This window comes from Sciurus vulgaris, assembly GCF_902686455.1.
Source record: "Sciurus vulgaris genome assembly, chromosome: 14".
Classification (NCBI taxonomy): Eukaryota; Metazoa; Chordata; class Mammalia; order Rodentia; family Sciuridae; genus Sciurus; species Sciurus vulgaris.
This window is the reverse complement of record NC_136475.1, coordinates 43,371,919-43,390,545: the sequence shown is the minus strand read 5'-3', so window position 1 is coordinate 43,390,545 and position 18,627 is coordinate 43,371,919. Positions and strand designations below refer to the sequence as shown.

At 41.8% G+C, this 18,627-nt stretch overlaps 1 protein-coding gene across 2 annotated transcripts in view; it reads right to left on the bottom strand.

The window, feature by feature from the left end:
• Positions 1–1,137: 1,137 nt before the first annotated feature.
• SERTAD2 (SERTA domain containing 2) overlaps positions 1,138–18,627 on the bottom strand; it is a 105,428-nt gene continuing 87,938 nt past the window's right edge. For both annotated transcript variants that reach the window (XM_079109733.1, XM_079109732.1), the window contains exon 2: positions 1,138–6,439. In XM_079109733.1, coding sequence (XP_078965859.1) covers positions 5,491–6,435 — 945 coding nt within the window. In that variant the 5' untranslated portion in view covers positions 6,436–6,439 and the 3' untranslated portion in view covers positions 1,138–5,490. The remainder of the gene's footprint in view (positions 6,440–18,627) is intronic.

Genomic DNA, 18,627 nt, shown 5'->3' with positions numbered 1-18,627 from the left:
TTTTCAGAGGCTAGAAATCCAAGAGCAAAGTGTTAGCAGGGTGGGTTCCTTGAGGGCTGTAAGGGAGAATCTGTCCCATACCTTTCTCCTAGTTCCTAGGGGTTTGTTGGGTGCTCCTTGACTTGTAGAAGCATCCCATGACCTCTGCGTCCATCCTCACAGGTCCTTCTCCCTGTTTGTCTTTGTCTTGATTTCTTTTTATGAGGACACTGGTTGTATTAGGTTAGGGTCCACACTAACAACCTCATGCTAAAACATTTAATTCTGTAAAGATCTAATTGTCAAATTGAAGTCACATTTGGAGGTACTGGAACCCCTCCAACAATTTCCAGTTCGCTCCTATCCAGCTGGTCTAGTGGCCCCAAATAGCCTGGAGGAGGTAAGCTGGATCCCATGACTCCATCGAAGGTGGCCCAGCTGCCAAGGAAGAGTGCCCAGAACCTGCCTCACTAGCCCCTGGAGGCTGGCGGAGAGGGTGCAGGCTGTAGCATCAGGGTCAGGAGAATGGGCACAATCATTGCTTACTTTTTGGCATGTCACCTTCAATGTCAGGGATGTCAGCAATGTCAACAAGCCTGGAGGCCAGTTAGGAAGCAGGGACAACACTGTGGGGTGTGGAGGACTGAAGAGGAGAAGGTAGGAGAGGGCTAAAGAGACTGGGGCGGGGCCACATGCCTGGGAGCAGGGTAAGGACTGCAGGCTCAGCCCCATGGGAAAAAGAGGCCTATTTTAAGACCCGTTGTGAGATGGAAATTCTAGAATTTGACATTGAAGTCCAGAGTTCAGGAGCAAGGCAGGAGCTGGCAACAAGTTTTGAGACTCCTGAGTGGGTTAGATGACCTCAGGAAAGCCAGCAATGAACTGGGTACAGGCTTGGAGAGCTGGTCATGGGCCAAACCCTGGCAAAAACGACATCTGGAAAGAACCAGGAAAGAAAGGTGGCTCAGGAAGACAGAGAACACTAACCCTGGCAGAGAGCCGGTGTGGACCAGACCCTAGGTTAATGGGAACAAATGATCCCACGCCAGGCAAATGGGTAGAGTGCTTGCCCTAGCATGCAGGAGGTCGATCAGTACCATCCCCACAAAAAAAAAAAAAAAAAAAAAAAAAAAATTAAAAGAACTGCAAACACAAATCTCCCATCTTTTAACTGTTTATTGTATAATATAAAACTACAAAAGTAAGACTGCTCATTTCCATGTACATTTAATCTGTCCAATTGTTTCAATTACAGTCCGAACCTACATTGAACACAGCCCTCAGGGTTCCGATGTGACGTCTGTAATATTGCATAGAAAAGGCACAGCTCTCAGGTCTGTGGGGAAAGGTCACACCTCCTTTTTGACAAAAAGCCTTCCTCAAAACCCATGCACCAAACATGTCACTATGTACACCTTTTTCAAAATCTTGGTTGTTTGTACATGTAGACTGCACTTCTCTTCCAAACTTATTATCCCCAAAAGAAGTCCAAAATTTTTTATTGGCTTTGTCTGCAACAGCATTTGATCCTGGCTAATTTTCAAGAACCATTTAGACTCATTCTTGGAAGCATTGAGAACAATTGTACATAAAGCAGGATGCACACACCTTGCTGCCACGCGGATGCGGGGCAGTTACAGGAGTTAACCATTTACAGTCAGGACAGGTTAAATATGCTCTTTTCAGTATTTTCAGAAAATGGTAAAAAGGTCCAATTTGTAACAGCAAGGTTTTGAAATTAAGACAATTCATAGAGAGAATAACAATCGCTGCACAAAGTAGAGTCTTTTTTTTTTTTTTTTTTCTTTTACATCTTAAGAAGGCTGCCCCTGCGGTATTTATAATTCATTGTTTACCGCAAAGGTGGTTACTAAATTTAAGCTTTAAAAATGATCTGTAAGTTGATACTTTGGCTCTTTGGAGCTTATTTAGTTAAGAAATTTTCCTTGATTGACCTCAGGGTGGTTGGGGGCACTCCAAGGGGCTATGGCAATAAAAAGTTCAATTGGTAAAGACACTCAGGGGTGTAGGAGGCTCTGGCCATTTCTCACCCTTTGGTATGAATGTGGGTGCCCGTGTGGTTGCACCTTCTGTCATCAAGAGAAAATGCTACTAAGAAACTTTTAAAAATATCAACCCTTTGATGCTTGATTTTCTTAAAAATTTGGAGGTATTAAAACATTCCTCATCCATACCTTTTGCATATTTCAAATAGACCCATATTAGAGAAGACAGTAAAAGTGAATGTGGACTGTGTATCTGATGAGAAGACCCACGGGGATCTGACTTAGATCCCCTTTTAATACAGATTTACATTCCTACAAGAGAATACATTCCTACCATACATTCTGCACATTATCATCCAGATGTTGTTAGAGCTCCACAGTAAAATAAATATATTTACACAGAAAAAAAAAGGAATAAATAACTTATGGGGGAAAAAATCACTTCAAATTCAAAGCTCTTATGATTCTGCTCTCATCTTGTCACTTCATTGCACATCACTGTCAATAATTGTCCTCTCCCAGCCCCAGCCCCACCCAGTCCATCTTTCTCCTAAAAGGTACCTCCAGCCGCCTGCCTGGCTCTGGATGCCACTTGGTGCCTTTCATAAAGGGTAAGGAACTGCTGCCAGGAGGCATTTGGAAGCACGTCCTGCACTAGAACTGAGACTTGGAGATCCCACTCAGGCTTCTACTCTTCTGTTGGGACATCGCTTGGTAAAAATAGGACACAAAGACACTTTGAACTCTTGATGGCTTTGCTCTTTCTGAAAATGGGCCGCTGGTTTCCCATGTATATCTTTGTTAGACCATGAGCATCAAGAATTTACAGCAAGGGTTTCAGAGTTAAAAAGCACTTGCCTGCTGTTGTTGGGGGTTTTTGTTTTGATTTTGAAGCCTAGTCTTACAAATACACCAGAGTCAGAGAACCAAGTTTGGGCAACACTTCTCTGTGCTTATTTGAACTGTTGCCCAACATATGGGATTTGTTTAAACACACAAGGTTTGGTAATCCAACGAAAGTACAGTTGTTCTAAGTTACTGTAAATCAATTTCTAACAATGGCAAATCAACTGCTTTATCCTGTTATTGTTCAGTATAATCAACACTATTGTGTGTGTCTATGTATGTAGATGTGGGCAACACGTGGCCAGTTTGCAGGGTCCTCTGGTTGTACAAAGCATAGAGTCTGGGCAGGCTTGTCTCCTTACAAGAAAAGGAAGCTTGGTGATACTGGAAGCATCTAAAACAACCCTAACCTTAATTAGATGGTCCCTGGTCCTATATCAAAGGAAATGACACATGTGTAGCAGTAAGAGGTGTGTGTGGAGGCTGCTTGTAGGAGAACAAGTTGCAATTTGATCAGTTTCTCACTGCTCTACTGAGTTGATAATTAGCCTTTTAAAACACATTTGAGTGGGGGAAAAAGCACATTAGAAGGCAGAAAGATTTAATCATATTATACATGAATCTCTTGCTTAGATGAGCAGGTCCTTCATCACAAATATATTTGCTTTGCCATGTGCATTATAAAAATAGAACTATCTATGGCTTGTTTAAAGTGCCATTTTCTAAAGTTGTCTTCTTTAATTGGCCAGAGAGACCCAATTTTATCCATGGCAAGAAGTGAGCAGAATTGGTGACTGAATATTGACAAATGACCAACAACAAAGACGACAACAACAACAATAACAAAACAAAATCCCATAATTTAAAAATTTTTAAATAAATATAAAAGTTATTCCTAAAGAAGCCACCTGCATAACAATATAGGTTGTAACCTGCACTCAACAGCTAAAAGTACCATTGGAAGAAAGAAAACTGAAACAGAAAGGCCACAATCTCAGCAACAAGCATGATACATTGCAAATGTTTTGAAATTAAATGTACACCACTAGGAATAAAAAGCTGCCTAAGGGTCTCCTGGGGGTGGGGGGGCATAGGGGAGGAGGGGAAACATGCATAGAAATTCCTGTCTGTGTATTTGGGTAAAACAGCCGTGTAAAGTGTAGTTAAATTAGCAGTTGATTTAAGAAAGCAACAAGACTGGATGCTATGATGCAAGGTGACGAACTCCAGCTTTAAGAGTCACGGATGTTGGAAGAGTGCATCCCGGCCAGCCAAGGTGAGGCGAGCCACGCCAAGCTCACTGTGGTGATCATGAGGATGCCATTTCCAGCTCTTAGCAACAGAGGGAACAAAAGCTCTAGGGAAGGGATGCTGGAAAAGACAATTTAGCAACATGATGGATGCCTTCTGGAAAGAATTTCTTCTTTCTGAGCCCTGAGCATTGCAATACGGCTCAGCTCCATGAAGAGGTTGGTTGCTTTTCATAAAATTTTGTGTGTAAAATTTCTGGTTCATCATAAAAATTAGACCAAAAAGGGAACGATTTGGGTTTTCATTAAAAAATAAAAATAAAAACAATTAAATGCGCAAACTTGGCATAAATACACTCTTAACTAAGATGATAGCTGTTCCTCCACAGAGGAAGCTAAGGAGAACCATCACTCCAACCCCAAGTTCCATGGCCATCTCCCGCCAATTGCTTAATGCAAGTTTGATGAGCAGACCTGGCTCTGCTTTGGAAGTCACAGTACTGGCAGGTGTTTGTGCCAGGGGGATGGTGCTTGTGAAATTTGGGTGATATCACTTGGCCCTTTCTTAAAACTGTGTGTGTGTGTGTGTGTGTGTGTGTGTGTGTGTGTGTGTTTGTGTGTGTTTGCATTTGGGGACATCAACTGCAGATTGATTTGATCCAATTTTCTCTTGCACCATACACATATAAAACATTACAACTCTATAAAAGTACAAGTGCAACTTGTACATCTGAAGTTTGCAGGAACTATGTGAGCAAATCCTATCAAAATAGCTATCTCATATGTATAAACAGCATTTGTTTTTAGAAAAACAATATCATAAACTGCAGAATCTGTACAAAAATATAAAATAAATTTGGGCAGCAGTTTTCTAAACAGCCATGTAAATGCAACACTTACGAGGAGTACTTAATGCCTCTAAAAAGGCTGAATTGCCGAGTCAACCTATACAGGGCAAAAATGCCAGGAAAGGTACTGAGATTATCTAAATAATATATATATTTTTTCTTTTTTTACCTCTTGCATTAAAACTTATAGAAAAAATAGACAAATATGCACATGCAATTTACAGCTTTTCCAACTTAATCCTTGTGCTTCACTCGAACTGTTTATGTTTGTCATTCAACATTAGCAACGCTGTCTTCAAATGGACTCTTTCCTATACCGGGGTAGTAGGTCTCTGAGGAACCACTCAAAAAAGCATATTAAAAGTGGTCATACTTGGATGAAGGCACTCCAACTCTGCTCAAAGCAAAAACTAGTGTGATCCTTTTGTAAAATTTTCTTTTTCTCTGAAAAAGGCAGGCAAGGGTGCATGCACAGTGTGGAGAATTGTCAGGGTTGTGGGGAAATGCTCGCAGTGTCTGGGTGGGCATGGCGGTGGGGTCAAGTGGCCGAGTCCCCGGGTATTAGGACCCAACGAGCACCTCCATGATGTGGTCCAGTTCTGTGAGATCCATTTTGAAAGGCTGACTCGGGGTGACGGGCTGACTGCTGTAAGGAGCCAGAGTCTTGAGGAGGTCATCTGCCGACACAGGGGCCATTTTTGAGGCTGCCCCCGACGCAGATGTGCAGGGATCAAAATCATACATGGACGTGTCAATGTCCGCAAACAAGATGTCATCCAGGGTCAAGTCTGTCAGGAACCCTGTGGATGTTGTAATTTCAAAATTCCCGGGCAGAGAGTCCATCAGTTTTGAGTCCTCTGTGCGGCCCTCTGGGGGCCCCTCGGGTTTCTGGATGCTGGACTCGCTGGAGGTCCCTTTCAAGCTGTCAGTCGCTACCACGGTGGCCTCTGTGGAGGTAGATGTGGGACAGAGCTCCTCGATCTCGTCCAAGGCAGAGGAGAAGCTGTCCTTTTCCAGCGGGAGGGCTGGAGGGGAGAGTCTGGTAGGAGCTGCGGACTGTACAGCCTGTGAAGTGCAAAAAGTGTCATCGTCGTCCTCGAGCAGGGAGGCCGGGGTGAGGCAGGCCTCCAGGGGTGTAGTGCTTCCGAGGTCGCAGGGGTGAGCGGGAGGGGGTGTGAGGTGGCTGAAGGTAGGCGGGGTCTCTCGGTAGCTGTCGCTCAGGGAGTCGCTGGGCTGAGAGGAGGGGGTGAACCCGGGCCTCAGGCTGCCTTCCTGCTTGAGTTCCTCCTGGATCCGCCTCAACATGTTGTTAATTAAAACGGTCTTTTGCAAGCTGGGCTCTGTCAGGGGCCTGTGGTTGTAGAGTTTCATAAGGGAAATGTTGAAGATAGTCTGGCGCTGTAAGGTGTAAGACACCTTGGATGGACCGTCGGAGGGAGACACGATTTTGCCTTCCAGCCCATCTTCATGCTCATCAAACTTCCGTTTTCCTCCTTTACCCAACATATATCTGCAAAGGAGAAAGGCAGGAAATGGCATGAATCACACAAAGGCTAATTTCCACCATGAAAGAAAAGACGCTGACTTAGAAGGCAGAACTTGGACTTTAGTTTCTTGCCTGGGTGATTTAGAAGAGCAGATGGATTAATTGAGGGAAGACCTTTTAGAAGGAGAGAGAATTGGGAAATCTACCCTCATATGTCTGCAGAGCAATTTTTATCACTAGGTAGTCTGGCAAATGTATTTCTTGAGAAATGTGTATGACACAGACAAGTTAGGAGTTACCATGGAAACCGTGATTTTTGACTTTCTCAGCTCATGTGCTTGTGTTCGCATGCCTAACATTATCATGCAGGTTCAATTTCCCTTCCCCAAATGGATTTATTTTTAAAGCTCAAGAAAACACTTACAACACTATGACCTAAACAGATATAGGTGCCATGAATTACTGTTTCAACACATTTTGAAAGATTAAAAAAAAAAAAAAAAAAAAAACAAGTTAGAGAAGGGGGAAGGTGTACAATTTTGGTAGAACTGTGTGTGCTTTCAAAATGCTTTTTCCTTCCTCATTATGCATCAGAGGCTTCCTGCCTGTTGGGTGACATGTGGTGAAGCACTTGGCCTGTGTTAAATGACCACAGAGACTGAGCGGCCGCTGCTTTTCACTCTAGAATCAAGTAGAAGAATGTATGTTTCCCAGTCCAAGTTTCTCCTTGGCTCAGTTTCACTGCACAAGGTCATATCTGAATGCAACTGCATTAATTTTAAAGTAATTTGTTCGGATTATAGGTACTGCTGTTTGGATACTTGAGACATTTCACAACAAAATATCTACCGTAATTCTACAAATACATATGCACTTCAAATGAACAAGGTCCCCATATCAGGCCTTGATAATGGGTTGAGTTTTAAAACCCCTTTCCGAACACTGGTCTTCAACTGGTTGTCACCTTCTAGACAGTGACCCTTCCAACTCTCTGCGGTCACACTGTCATTACCTCTTTTCATAACCTCCACCATCAGAAGAGAACCATCTCAAGTCCAGCAGTCTGTGCCTCAGATCTCACTTCCAACCATTCAACCAAGGACGTCAAACCCCTGTTGTCCAGACCTAGATGCCTGGTCTAATTAAGCCAGGCCCTGATGTGTTCCCTCGCCTGGTGTATAGCATTCACACCTGGACCCTGTGATTCCTTTCTCAACGTGACATCTATGATAGCTTCATATCCAGGCAACTATTTTTTGGTATCTGATTTTTCTTCCTAATGCTACTTACCTTTTATTGAATTGCTTCAGCTGACTGAAGATGCCTAGTTCAACTCTTTTCTAGCTCACTTCATCAACATGCTGTCTCAGGCACTCGCTAGGCCCTGTGGGGAGCCCAATTCAAGCAAAGGCTGGTCTCCAAGAGGATTTCTCCTCCTACAACTCATCAGCCTCTTTGAATTCCAAATCTCATCTTAAAGAGATAAGGCTAATGGGACACTGAAACTTTACAGGAACTTCCTTCCAATACTTGCTTAAAAGATGGCCAGGCTGTGCTGTCCCCTGAGACAGACACACAGGGAGCCACAGAACCTGGCACATAATCCCAAGTGTAGTGACTGATTTCCAATGCCCCAGTCACCAGATAGGTTGGCACAGCTGCAATCTATCAACATCAGTATCAGCTTGAGATTTGTTAATACTTACAAACAAAGAATGTGAGTTACTTGTATGGGAAACATTTCCCCTCATTCTGTAGGCATGAACAAAATGGCTTGTCAATCACTAGAACCAAAAAGACCAAAGACCCATCCTGTAATTAACTGTTCTCTGAGACAAGGAAGGTACAATAGTAAGAACTGGCTTATCTAATGCTTCATATGACAGACAGTTCCTATCTTTCAGTGCTAAGTCTCATTTGTGTATCTGCTTTGCATAGGCCATTTCCTATCTAAAGTATCTGTGCTCACTGAAATTTGGGGGTGAATCAGAGTGGAGGTGGTTTCATTTCACTTTGCACAATAGTTTCTACTTTATACATCAGAACTCTTACCAGATTGGGGATGTAGCTTAGTGGTAGAGTGCTTGCCTAGCATATATGGGACCCTGGGTTTGATTCCCAGTAGTGCAAAAAAAAAAAAAAAAAAAAAGTGTTACCAGACATCTGAGTTTTGAGACATACAGTTGTATTCACAATTTTTGTATATTTATATTCCCTCACAATTCAAGCATTTAAATACTTGTTAAAAAAAAAAAAAACCTTGCTTCTGGGTGCATTTAATTCGCAGTTATTATCGGATCCATGTTACATTATAATGCTATCAGGCCAGTACACTTAAATGTATATGTAAGTACACAAATACACACATGCACTCTCTAAAACAATGTTTCTCAAAGTGTGGCCCACAGATGGGGCCAGTATGAACTGTCACCAGTCCACAGTGAGGTAAGTAGAGATATGGTTTTATTTAGGAACTTTTACAGTAAAATTACAAAGTAATTGTATGTCTGCAAATCTAATTTTAAAATAGGAGCTTCTATCTTTTACATCTTTCTGTTTTTACCTCACTTTTCAAGTAGTTATTTTTATTGTCTTTTAGTGAAGTCCATGAAGGACTGAGAGGAAAAAAAAAAAGATGGTCTATCACTACAGAAAAGTTTGAGAAGCACTGTCCTCAAATGTAAACCAAAACAAAACTAAAAACAAATTAGTAAACAGAATGCCGCTTTGAATTTTTAGCAGTTTTGGAGGAAAGGTAACCTTAGGTAAGAGGGTGTAAATTTTTCTTTTCTCGTCAATGTAGAACTATTTAAATTTAAAGACTTGTTACCAGAATAAACAATAGTAATTTTTCAATGATATATTTCCCTAGAAATAATTACTGAACTACCATACTCAAATATTTAAGAAGCACAAAGGTCACGCAATAATGAAAGATCTGTGGAGATACTTTCAGAGAGATTTCCATTGAGAAGCACCTAGTTTCCAGTAAGAAAAATCCAGCTGGCCAGAGCTGTGTGATGATCCTAACGATTTAGGAGATGTGTAAGAAGACATCTGCAATACTACCTGAACGGGGAGGGCGGAGGGCCCTTGTAAGCAACACTTGGTCAGCAGGAACAGATACACAAATTGAACCCTGGGTGCTCTTGGAATGTGTAAATAAGGACCCCTGATAAGAGTGTGTCTCCAAGCAGGTTTGTCTTCATTTTCTTACTGTGTGGAGAGGCAAAGCCAGCTTTACACACCCACTAAAATCGCAAAATGAACACGATCCTGATTTTTAATCCTAATTCTAAATCATTGAGAAAGGACTAAAAGTGTAACATAATCGAATCTATTCCCCACATTTTTATTTAAAAAGAAAGCTTTCCCCAAGTTTGCCTAATATGTCAAAGTAACATTCCAATTAGCCAGGTTAGGAGAGGTCTCCAACTCCTGAAGGGCAGGGCAGCGAGAACTCCCATTCTCATGACTTGTGTTAACGACCGCCTCCTTAGGCAGGGCACAATTCAAAGAAAAGACAAGACATGCCCTCAAGAACCAGAGAGCACGAAGCCAGACACGTGGGCCCCTCCTGGCCTCTCTGGGCCTGGCTCAGGCTGGCCACGGCCAGGGTCGCCAGCTCCTCAGAAACCTCTTTCTCTTCAGGCAGTCTGAGAAAATAACAATAGTTCTTTAAGCCCAGTTGGAGAGGCACGTGACCTTTCAAAAGGCCTCACTAGGCAGCAGCTTGCAGATGAAGCAGGAGCAGGAGCTCATTAAGGGCTTTCAGGGACACTATGGAAGAGGGTTCCCCTTGTCTGGCTGTGCAGTATGGGCCTGAAGTTCATCCAGAGGACGGTCTGGTGACTCCCTTGCTTCCCAGGCCACCCCAGGTCTCTGTCACCCACTCCTTTCCTTCTGCATGTGAAGACCCAAGTCCAAACCTCACATCTTCCACCCAGTTTTTCAGACGAAGTCCCCAAAGCCCCAGAGCTTTGGGGTGGATTAGAGACCCCCTCCACATGAAGCAATCAGGCCAGTGCTGTTCCCCTCTCTCTTCTGACATCCCAAAAGGAACTCAAACGAATCCCAGCCACTTTTCTATTGATTTTTTTCACTTACTCTTACTACAGGATTTGAGATGAAACACTCTGACTCCCCAGTAAACCTGTTAGAAACAACTTCTTAACTCTTCTGTATTTTTAGTTTTTGCAGTGCTGGGAAAGGAACCCAGAACCTCAAATATGCTAGGGATAAGTGCTCTAGCACGGGGCTACACCCTCAGCCCCACCTGTATTTTTAAAAACAAACTTGAGCACACACTGCAGCAAACAAAGTTTGCTTAAAGATAAGGAAAAAAACTCACTTGTAGCAAAATAAATGAACTTTCCCAGAAAGATTAGTTCTGAATAGAACTCTCTGTACACCAGACCTGGCCTTTGATGGTATACCTTTTCATTAGGAAGGACCCTACCCTCAAAAGCTAAAAAGTAACAAATGTCACTAGGAGTTTCCTGCACAGAGAAAGAGCCAGAGGATCAGGAGACTGTTTGACCTGGATATTCTTCCTTCTGCAATTCCAGATCCTGAGTGACTCCCTCAGGAGGGAATTAACAATTACCATGGACTGGAGCCAACCGGGGAGACCCCTGGAAATAGGCGTTGTGGCCTCATTGAAGTTAGTATTTAAGGTGGGCTAAACTCTTCATGTTTGCCTCCCACCTCCACAGTTAGCCCCATGAGGGCACGGGCTGTTTGTTCTGTTCACCTCTAATTCTCAGCATAGGACAGTTCCTGACACACAGAGGATGCCCCATCAATAGTGGCTGAATAAATGAACAGTAAGTGGAAAGAATGAGAAAAGACACAAAGGGACAGCAGAGAAATCTTGTAAAACAGAGCCAGGTATGTGTCCCTCTGTGTGAACTGCATGGACTAGAGTGCAGGAGAGAGGGGAGAGCTGCACAGCTTTATAGGGGCCCTGGTCACAGAGTGCACTAGGGCTGTGGCACACAGTATGGGCAGGAAAACTGCAGCTGGGAAGCCCTTTTGTGAGAGCCCCTCCACAAAAGGGCTTCCATGCTCACACTTGGGTAGGATCCGCCTCTCCTGGAGGCCTAGTGAACCCAGACTGCTGGCCCACGGTTCCCAACAAGTTTCCAGGGATCTTAGGATTCTGAGAATTGCTGTTTCCTCTTTTCCCCATCAGGTCACTTACATTTAAGTCTGAGAATATCTTTTCTCAGTTAATCTTGATTCCAGAGGTCTTCCCTATTTGTCACTAAGCAAGAGGACAAAAAGGAATGAACAGTCTCTTTGAAATAGCAACTGATGGCTCACGCATGCATATATAATTATTATTATTTTTAAAAGACAGGGCCTTGCTATGTTGCCCATGCTGTTCTCAAACTCCTGGGTAAAAATGATCCTCTAGTCTCCTGAGTAGCTGGAACCACAGGCATGTGCCACTGTACCTGGCTTGACAACTAATATTAAAAAAGAGTACTATATGCACAATTAAGATGTTTAAGTTTAATCTGAATGACAAAGTTTAGCCTTTCAGACTGAAATTTAGATCCTACTGACCCATGAGGTCTAGATGATACTTGCTGTGATCTTAAAGTGAATGGCAGTGAGGTCCTATGCCCAAGGTTCAAAAAGGAACCAGAACAGTAACTATGTTTATTTTTTAATTTTTTAAAAATATTTTTATTAGTTGTTGAACATTTATTTATTTGTATGCAGGGCTGAGAATTGAACCCAGGGTCTCACACATGCTAGGCAAGTGCTTTACCACTAAGCCACAATCCCAGTCCCCCTATGTTTATTTTTAATTATTGTTGTGACAATGGGGATCGAACCCAGGGTGCTTAGCCACTGAGCCACATCTCCAGTCCTATTTTTTGAGACAGGGTCTAGTTAGGTTGCTTACAGCCTTGCTAAATTGCTGAGGCTGGCTTCGAACCTGAAATCCTCCTGCCTCAGTCTCCTGAGTAGCTGGGATTACAGGTGTGCGGCACCATGCCTGATTTAAAAAAAAATTTAAAAATCACTGTCCTTTAGGCTTATTGATCTGTCAAAATAAAATAAAATGACAAGGAATGAATATGAAATCTATATTTCCAAATCACCACTTCTGTCATCCCAACCTAACCACCAAAACATGCTGCTTTCACATGCAGGCTCATCCAGCCTGTGGCCCCAGGGCTTCCTAGTGGCCCAGCTGAAGACTCCTAGGGAAAGGTTTCACAGTGGGGGTCCGTAGGAGGCCTGCCTGGTAGTCCTCCTCAGCCCACAAGGAGGATTTGCTTTCTGACTCTGCCAGTCAAGAATGATGCAAAAGTCATGCCAGATAGAAGGAAAACCCTCCATCGCTAATAGACATTTCTACTGTGTCCAGAGAAGAGAATGAATGCTGCATAAGATCTTTAAGAGGGGGCAAAAACTGACAGCTGAGTCCCAATTTTGAAGAGGGGCAATGACTGGAGAACGTGTGACTGATGCAGGACCAAAATGGAATCAGAGTAGAGGCACCTGGTCCTTCACAGAGAGAAGACTGAGCTCAGCATCACCCTCACCTGGAAGAGGGATGCTTGCTACACCCAGCTTGGAATGGGATGGACTGGGAACCCAGGAATTCATTGCTGTGAAATACCTCAAGGCCAAGTTGGTTTATACCTTATGTACATTTTCAAGAGCTTGATCTTTTTGGACTAGTAAATAAGAGCAACTAAAAATTCAGTATTCCCTTTTCAGAGGTATAGGAAGCTTCACAACTAAGTGACATTTTATTTCAAAAGTCAGTTACAAGGCAAAACGAATCTATGGGGTCTACAATTCCTAGCGGTGCATGTGGCTTCCGGGGAGTTGGTCATATTTCACATCATCTCCCTAACCTCCTGAGCACACGGTCCAATATGACTCCTGGGGTGATTATCAGTTGCTGAAGAGCCTGGCAGCACCAATGCTGAAGATAAAAACCATAAAAGCAAGGCCTCTACTCTGAAATCCACGTGGAACTGCCTTTTCTGAAGAAGAAAAAACAAAGGAGTGACAAGCGCCTCGCAAGGTTAGAGCAGTTGCCTCCTCAAGACATCATGTGCCAGGCCCTTTAAGTGGAGACATATCCTTTCAGTTTCTTTGGGGGTAAGGGAAGAAAGGAGTGGCCCTGGCAAGATTGTGGGTGTGACAGACTTCTGAGCCAAAGAAAGGCTGTCTCGTTGGTAGGCTGGAAATTGCCTTGAGAAAATTTCTGACACATGGAATAGCCTCTCCTTTCTCCTCCCTTTCCTACTTGCCTTCAGATGTTCTTGGGATCTGCTTTGGAGGTGGTCCAAGTGGAGAGCCTCTGTCCCTGACAGCAGGCCATCTCCCACCAGCAATCAGGAGCCTGCCCACAGTCCTATGTCCTTCTGTGCCACTTAGGCTCTGGGGCAGGAAGGAGAAGTCAGAGCCTACTTGGACAGGAGCAGCCTCCTCGTTTGCTTAGACAAGTTTTCACTTAAAATACTGCACCTTGAAAAACATGCTGGGCTGAGAAATCTGATGATGTTTAAGCTTTTAACACCTTTTTTTCCTCCAAGTAACAGCAAAACACAGCCAGAACAAAAAGACCACCTTGAAAAGGACATGGTGGTTGAGGATGCTGGCAAGATCAGCAATGGAAGCGGAAGAAACAGAAGACCTCAGCAGGGTCTCCCCGTATCCTGGCACTCCAGCTGGGGAGTGGTGACTGTCATCCCCCAAGGAGGGGGTGGCCAGGTGCAGGGGATGGTATCCCCATCCTAAAGCTAGACTTCAGACCCCCAAAGTGACTGCCTCTGGCCAGGGGAATGACAGCAACAGACAAAATTCCAATGGAGAGAGAACCTCTGCTTATTTATACAGATGGGGCGGGGCTGGTGATAAAAATCCTAAGATCTGCCTGGATCAGGAAACTTTTTTTTCTTTCTTTCTTTCTTTTTTTTTTTTTAAACCTAAGCCCATCCAGGACTTCAGAGGTCCCTGCAGTAACATCCATGCTAATTGGTAAGTAAGACAAAGCCTCCCCTAACAAATCAGCAATGTAATTATAAAGCCAGTCACTAGATCAAGCCAGTTACCCCTGCTCCAGGAGACTGTAACCCGACACGATAGATGATGGCGCCTCCCACTGCGGCTTGTGCTCCCACCAGCCTGCCTGGAACCAGGGCCACCAGCAAAAGCCTCCTGGCCTTCCTGCAGTGATCTGAAGCCTGCAGAAAAGCTGTGCTCAGCCAGGAGGTTAATCTCAAGTAAATATAAGAAACAACAACTTTCATAGTGTGGGGTTGTTTTTAATGTTCACATTTTAACAAATTCTAGCGTTCCCTTTATTTACATGTCTCTATTAAATTGAAGACAATTTCTAATGCTGATACTTTGTCAAATATAATCTTTCCTCCTGGAAGAAGAAGCTTTAACATATTAACTAACTCTAATTGCATTTAGTAAACTATAAAATTCTGGAAGGGAATATTTCAAGGAAACATTTTTGAGGCTAAATTATGTCCTTGTTGGTAAATATATGAAAAGAAAAATAGGTTTTTTAAAACCTAAATGTCAAGTAGTATAAAATGTTTCTAATATCCTGTCTTAATGGTTTTTATCTAGCTGGAATTTTAGATTTCAATCCCAACCCTAATGAAGCCAAGGCACCTGTCACCTTCCAAGGACAATGGAAGTGCTAACAATTACTTTATTTTACCTAAGGATTGTGGCTAAAAGCAGGGCACACTTAATTCAAATGAAAAGTTGAGTGCCTGAACTTTGTTTAATAAAAACATACTCAATGTGATCTGATGTCTGAAATTGCCTTTAAAGTACTCAGAAAAATTGGCCACGAAGATGAAACAAGATCAACAAATGTTGACAACTGTTGAAGTGGGTGACAAGTACGAGGCAGTGTATTGTACTCTTCCTTTACTTTTGAGTATGTTTGGAATTTTCCATAATAAAAAGTTAAAAAGTACAACACATCAATACATACTTCAAAAATTTTGCAAATAAAAAAATAAAATAAACACAAAAAATTACACCCTCCCTCAGTGAGAACTATTATATTAACTTGTTAGGTGTTTCTGCACAGAAGAAAGCTGCTAACACTGTGTAAACAAGCAGGAAAGCCAGTAAACTCTGAAAGAGTCACATTCAGCCACAAGGGGGCGCAGCAGAGCAACAAGGCATCCCTGAAGTCGGCTTCACTGCAATTTCTGTCTACAAAGCTCTCAAAGTCTGCACATTTTAAAGACCAGTCCCAGATAGGTATCCACAGGGCGATGTTAGGCAAGCTGGGAGCCTTGCCAAGTCCAACTAAATTATATTATGCTATGGTTCAAACTTTGGAAAACACTGTGTAGGAAAGGTTGTTGCCTGTATATAAGTAACAATGATGTTTCTAAAGCCATGGTTAAGATCCCTGGAGGATTCCTGAAGTGAGAACAAACACACAAAAACAAACACAAATGCAAGTCACTAGGTGTGGGCTCCTAATCACACAACAAATCTCCTAAGTTCAGTACTAAGAATTTTACTAGTAGAAGTCTTCAATAATCCTATTGCTTCTTAATAACAGTAAAATTACCTCCACACTGAACAGATTCTGCTTCAGGCAGTTATTTGGGAAAACCCTTCATAAAGGACAATGGGAAGGAGGTATTTGACAGTAAAATGCAATGCAGTTAACTTTAGGGAGATAATGAAGCAACTGACTGTTTAACTACTTGATTTACTTGCTGAAATTCTTCCTATTCAAATTACAAGTTCAGGTTATATGATGTGTATGTATATTCAGTAATAATGTTCACAACAGATGAACTAGTATCAATTTTTCCATTTGAAAACTGGTAACTATGAACAATTATTTACATTACAAAGCTACTTCATGATAATTTGGTTGTCAGGAGTACCTACATCTTTAGTGTTCTGAATGAAAGTCCTCAGATTTGACTTTTCCCCCATAGGACTGTCTGTCCATAAAGATGAGCCAGCATCACCCAGTAACCCCCCCATTCCCGTGCATAATGAAAATATTTTTTTCTTCTGTATTTATAATTGCATGGATGGGATTCTGGTTTCAACCCTCCTGAAGCATCTTTTCCCCAAAGATACCTTGTTTTTCCCCTCACTCAAGAGACCCTTAATAAACAATGTCAGGGGAAAATAAAGGCGGCTTAGGGTAGAAACCAAAGGCTTTGCCAAAAGTGACAGTTTTTGTTTGTTTCTTAAAGAGGATCATCAAGTATATAAAGTAGTCAGCACTACAACAGGTAAATGTAATTTTAAAAAATTCTGTGAAAAATAAAATTGCATCTTAAGGTTAAAACCAAAGGTTTTCCTTCAGGTTTCGTTAGCCAACTACTTGTCAATGAATAAAAATCATGCATGCAACCCCAGGAGACACTTTTTGCTTAAAAAGATTAAAAACCAACCATACTTTCCGATTTGGATAGCTTATTACTATGAAAAATTCTTTAAAATATTCCTCATGTATACAACATAAATTTCACCTTTTAACTCCCACATGCGGTCTGCAGAATAAAACCAGAGAAATCTTTATCTACTGAGTAAGGTGAAACGCTATATTGTATGGCTTAAATCTGGGTTCCTTAAAAGAAAGATATCACATTTCTGCAACATGACATCTGAGTACAAAAATTTGAGGTATAGGATCATAGAAATATGCTCCAGAGATGTGTAAAAGGAAGGAAATAACTATTCAATTATGCAAATACCTGTTCCATGTAGGTAACTTACATATTCAGAATGTTTATTTATTTTAGTTGCCATTAAGAATTGGGTAGGCTTGATGAGGCTTTACAAAGATAATTTAAATTTTGTATTATATACTTGAAAAATTCACACAGTAGAAAAAGGCAATGAGGAATAAAACTAAACTCCAGGACAGTGAATGATACTTTGTAAATAACGGCAGTCTTTATTTTATTTATTTATCTTTTTAGGAGTAACTACTTCTGGGCTGTTTTGAGATAAAATGCATTTCTTCCAGGGACTTCTGTGTATTGATAATGAATGACTCACTGAACTTTAAGCAAAGTTATTTAGCTACTTAGCTACGTACAATCAAAATAATCAGAGTACCACACTAAATGTAATAAATACTTATTTTTAAGGAAAATAGTTAATACTTCAACTTTAATTTCTTCCAAGAATCTTTATGGAAAGCCTTCCTCTAACCTACCCAGCTAGCCTCTCCTAATATTCTATTTGTCTTTCCTGTTTGGGAGCTTTAGCTCCTAGAAAGAAGGGGCCACCTGAAGAATCACATTTTGAATTTGTAAACCAACTACTGTCATTAAGAATCATTACCAAGTGAAATTGATCTTATTTTATATTTCTGATATGGTGAAACTATTTTTTAAAATCAGTGTTTTTATTAAAAACTGTTCAGATAGACCATCACCAGGTTTCGGACAGAGAGACTGAGCAAAAATCCTTCGGCTGAAGATCATAGTGCCTAAAATCCTCTGGCAGGTGACTTTTCTATGACACCATGCAAGATTTAGAAGGACACAGAGACAGACATGGAGATGCCCCCTCAACAAAGGGAAGAAATCTGAAAAGCAAATCTGTATCATCTACCAGGGAATGGGACAACCACTCACACAAGATTAGTTTGAAACAGTTGCCGCCTTGCTATCTTATTCGTGTGGCTAGAATTGTATGCAAACCTGTTCTGGTGCAGAGATGACCTTGGGACTTTCAGATTCCCTGAGTTTAACTTGGGCAATGCTTCTCAACACAAGGGTGGGGTACTCCAGCAGGCCTGCTCCAAGCCCCAGGAGCAGCAGCATGGCCTGGAATGATAAGCAGTCAGCCAGAGAAGAGAAGAGCAAAGGGCTAAAGGTTGATCTGCAGCAAGGGACTATTGAATTTGTCTTACAACAGTCAAGTGTTCTTTTTCCTTTTGTTCAGAGAGTTCCCACAACCCACTATAACCATGAGTGTGCATGTGTATATATATATTATCTATATGTTTTATGTAAATATTATATGTAATGTATGTATATGTGTATATGTGTGTGTGTGTGTGTGTGTGTATTCTGCTATAGCCAGAATCCCTTCACCCTCACTATTTTATGGGAAACCCCTTAGAAGAATAAAAATATTGGTTTAGGTTCTTCCTTTCAGTTAACCACCTATGAAAGTTTTTAAATCAAGAAAAAAAATCTTATAATTAATTAGTAACC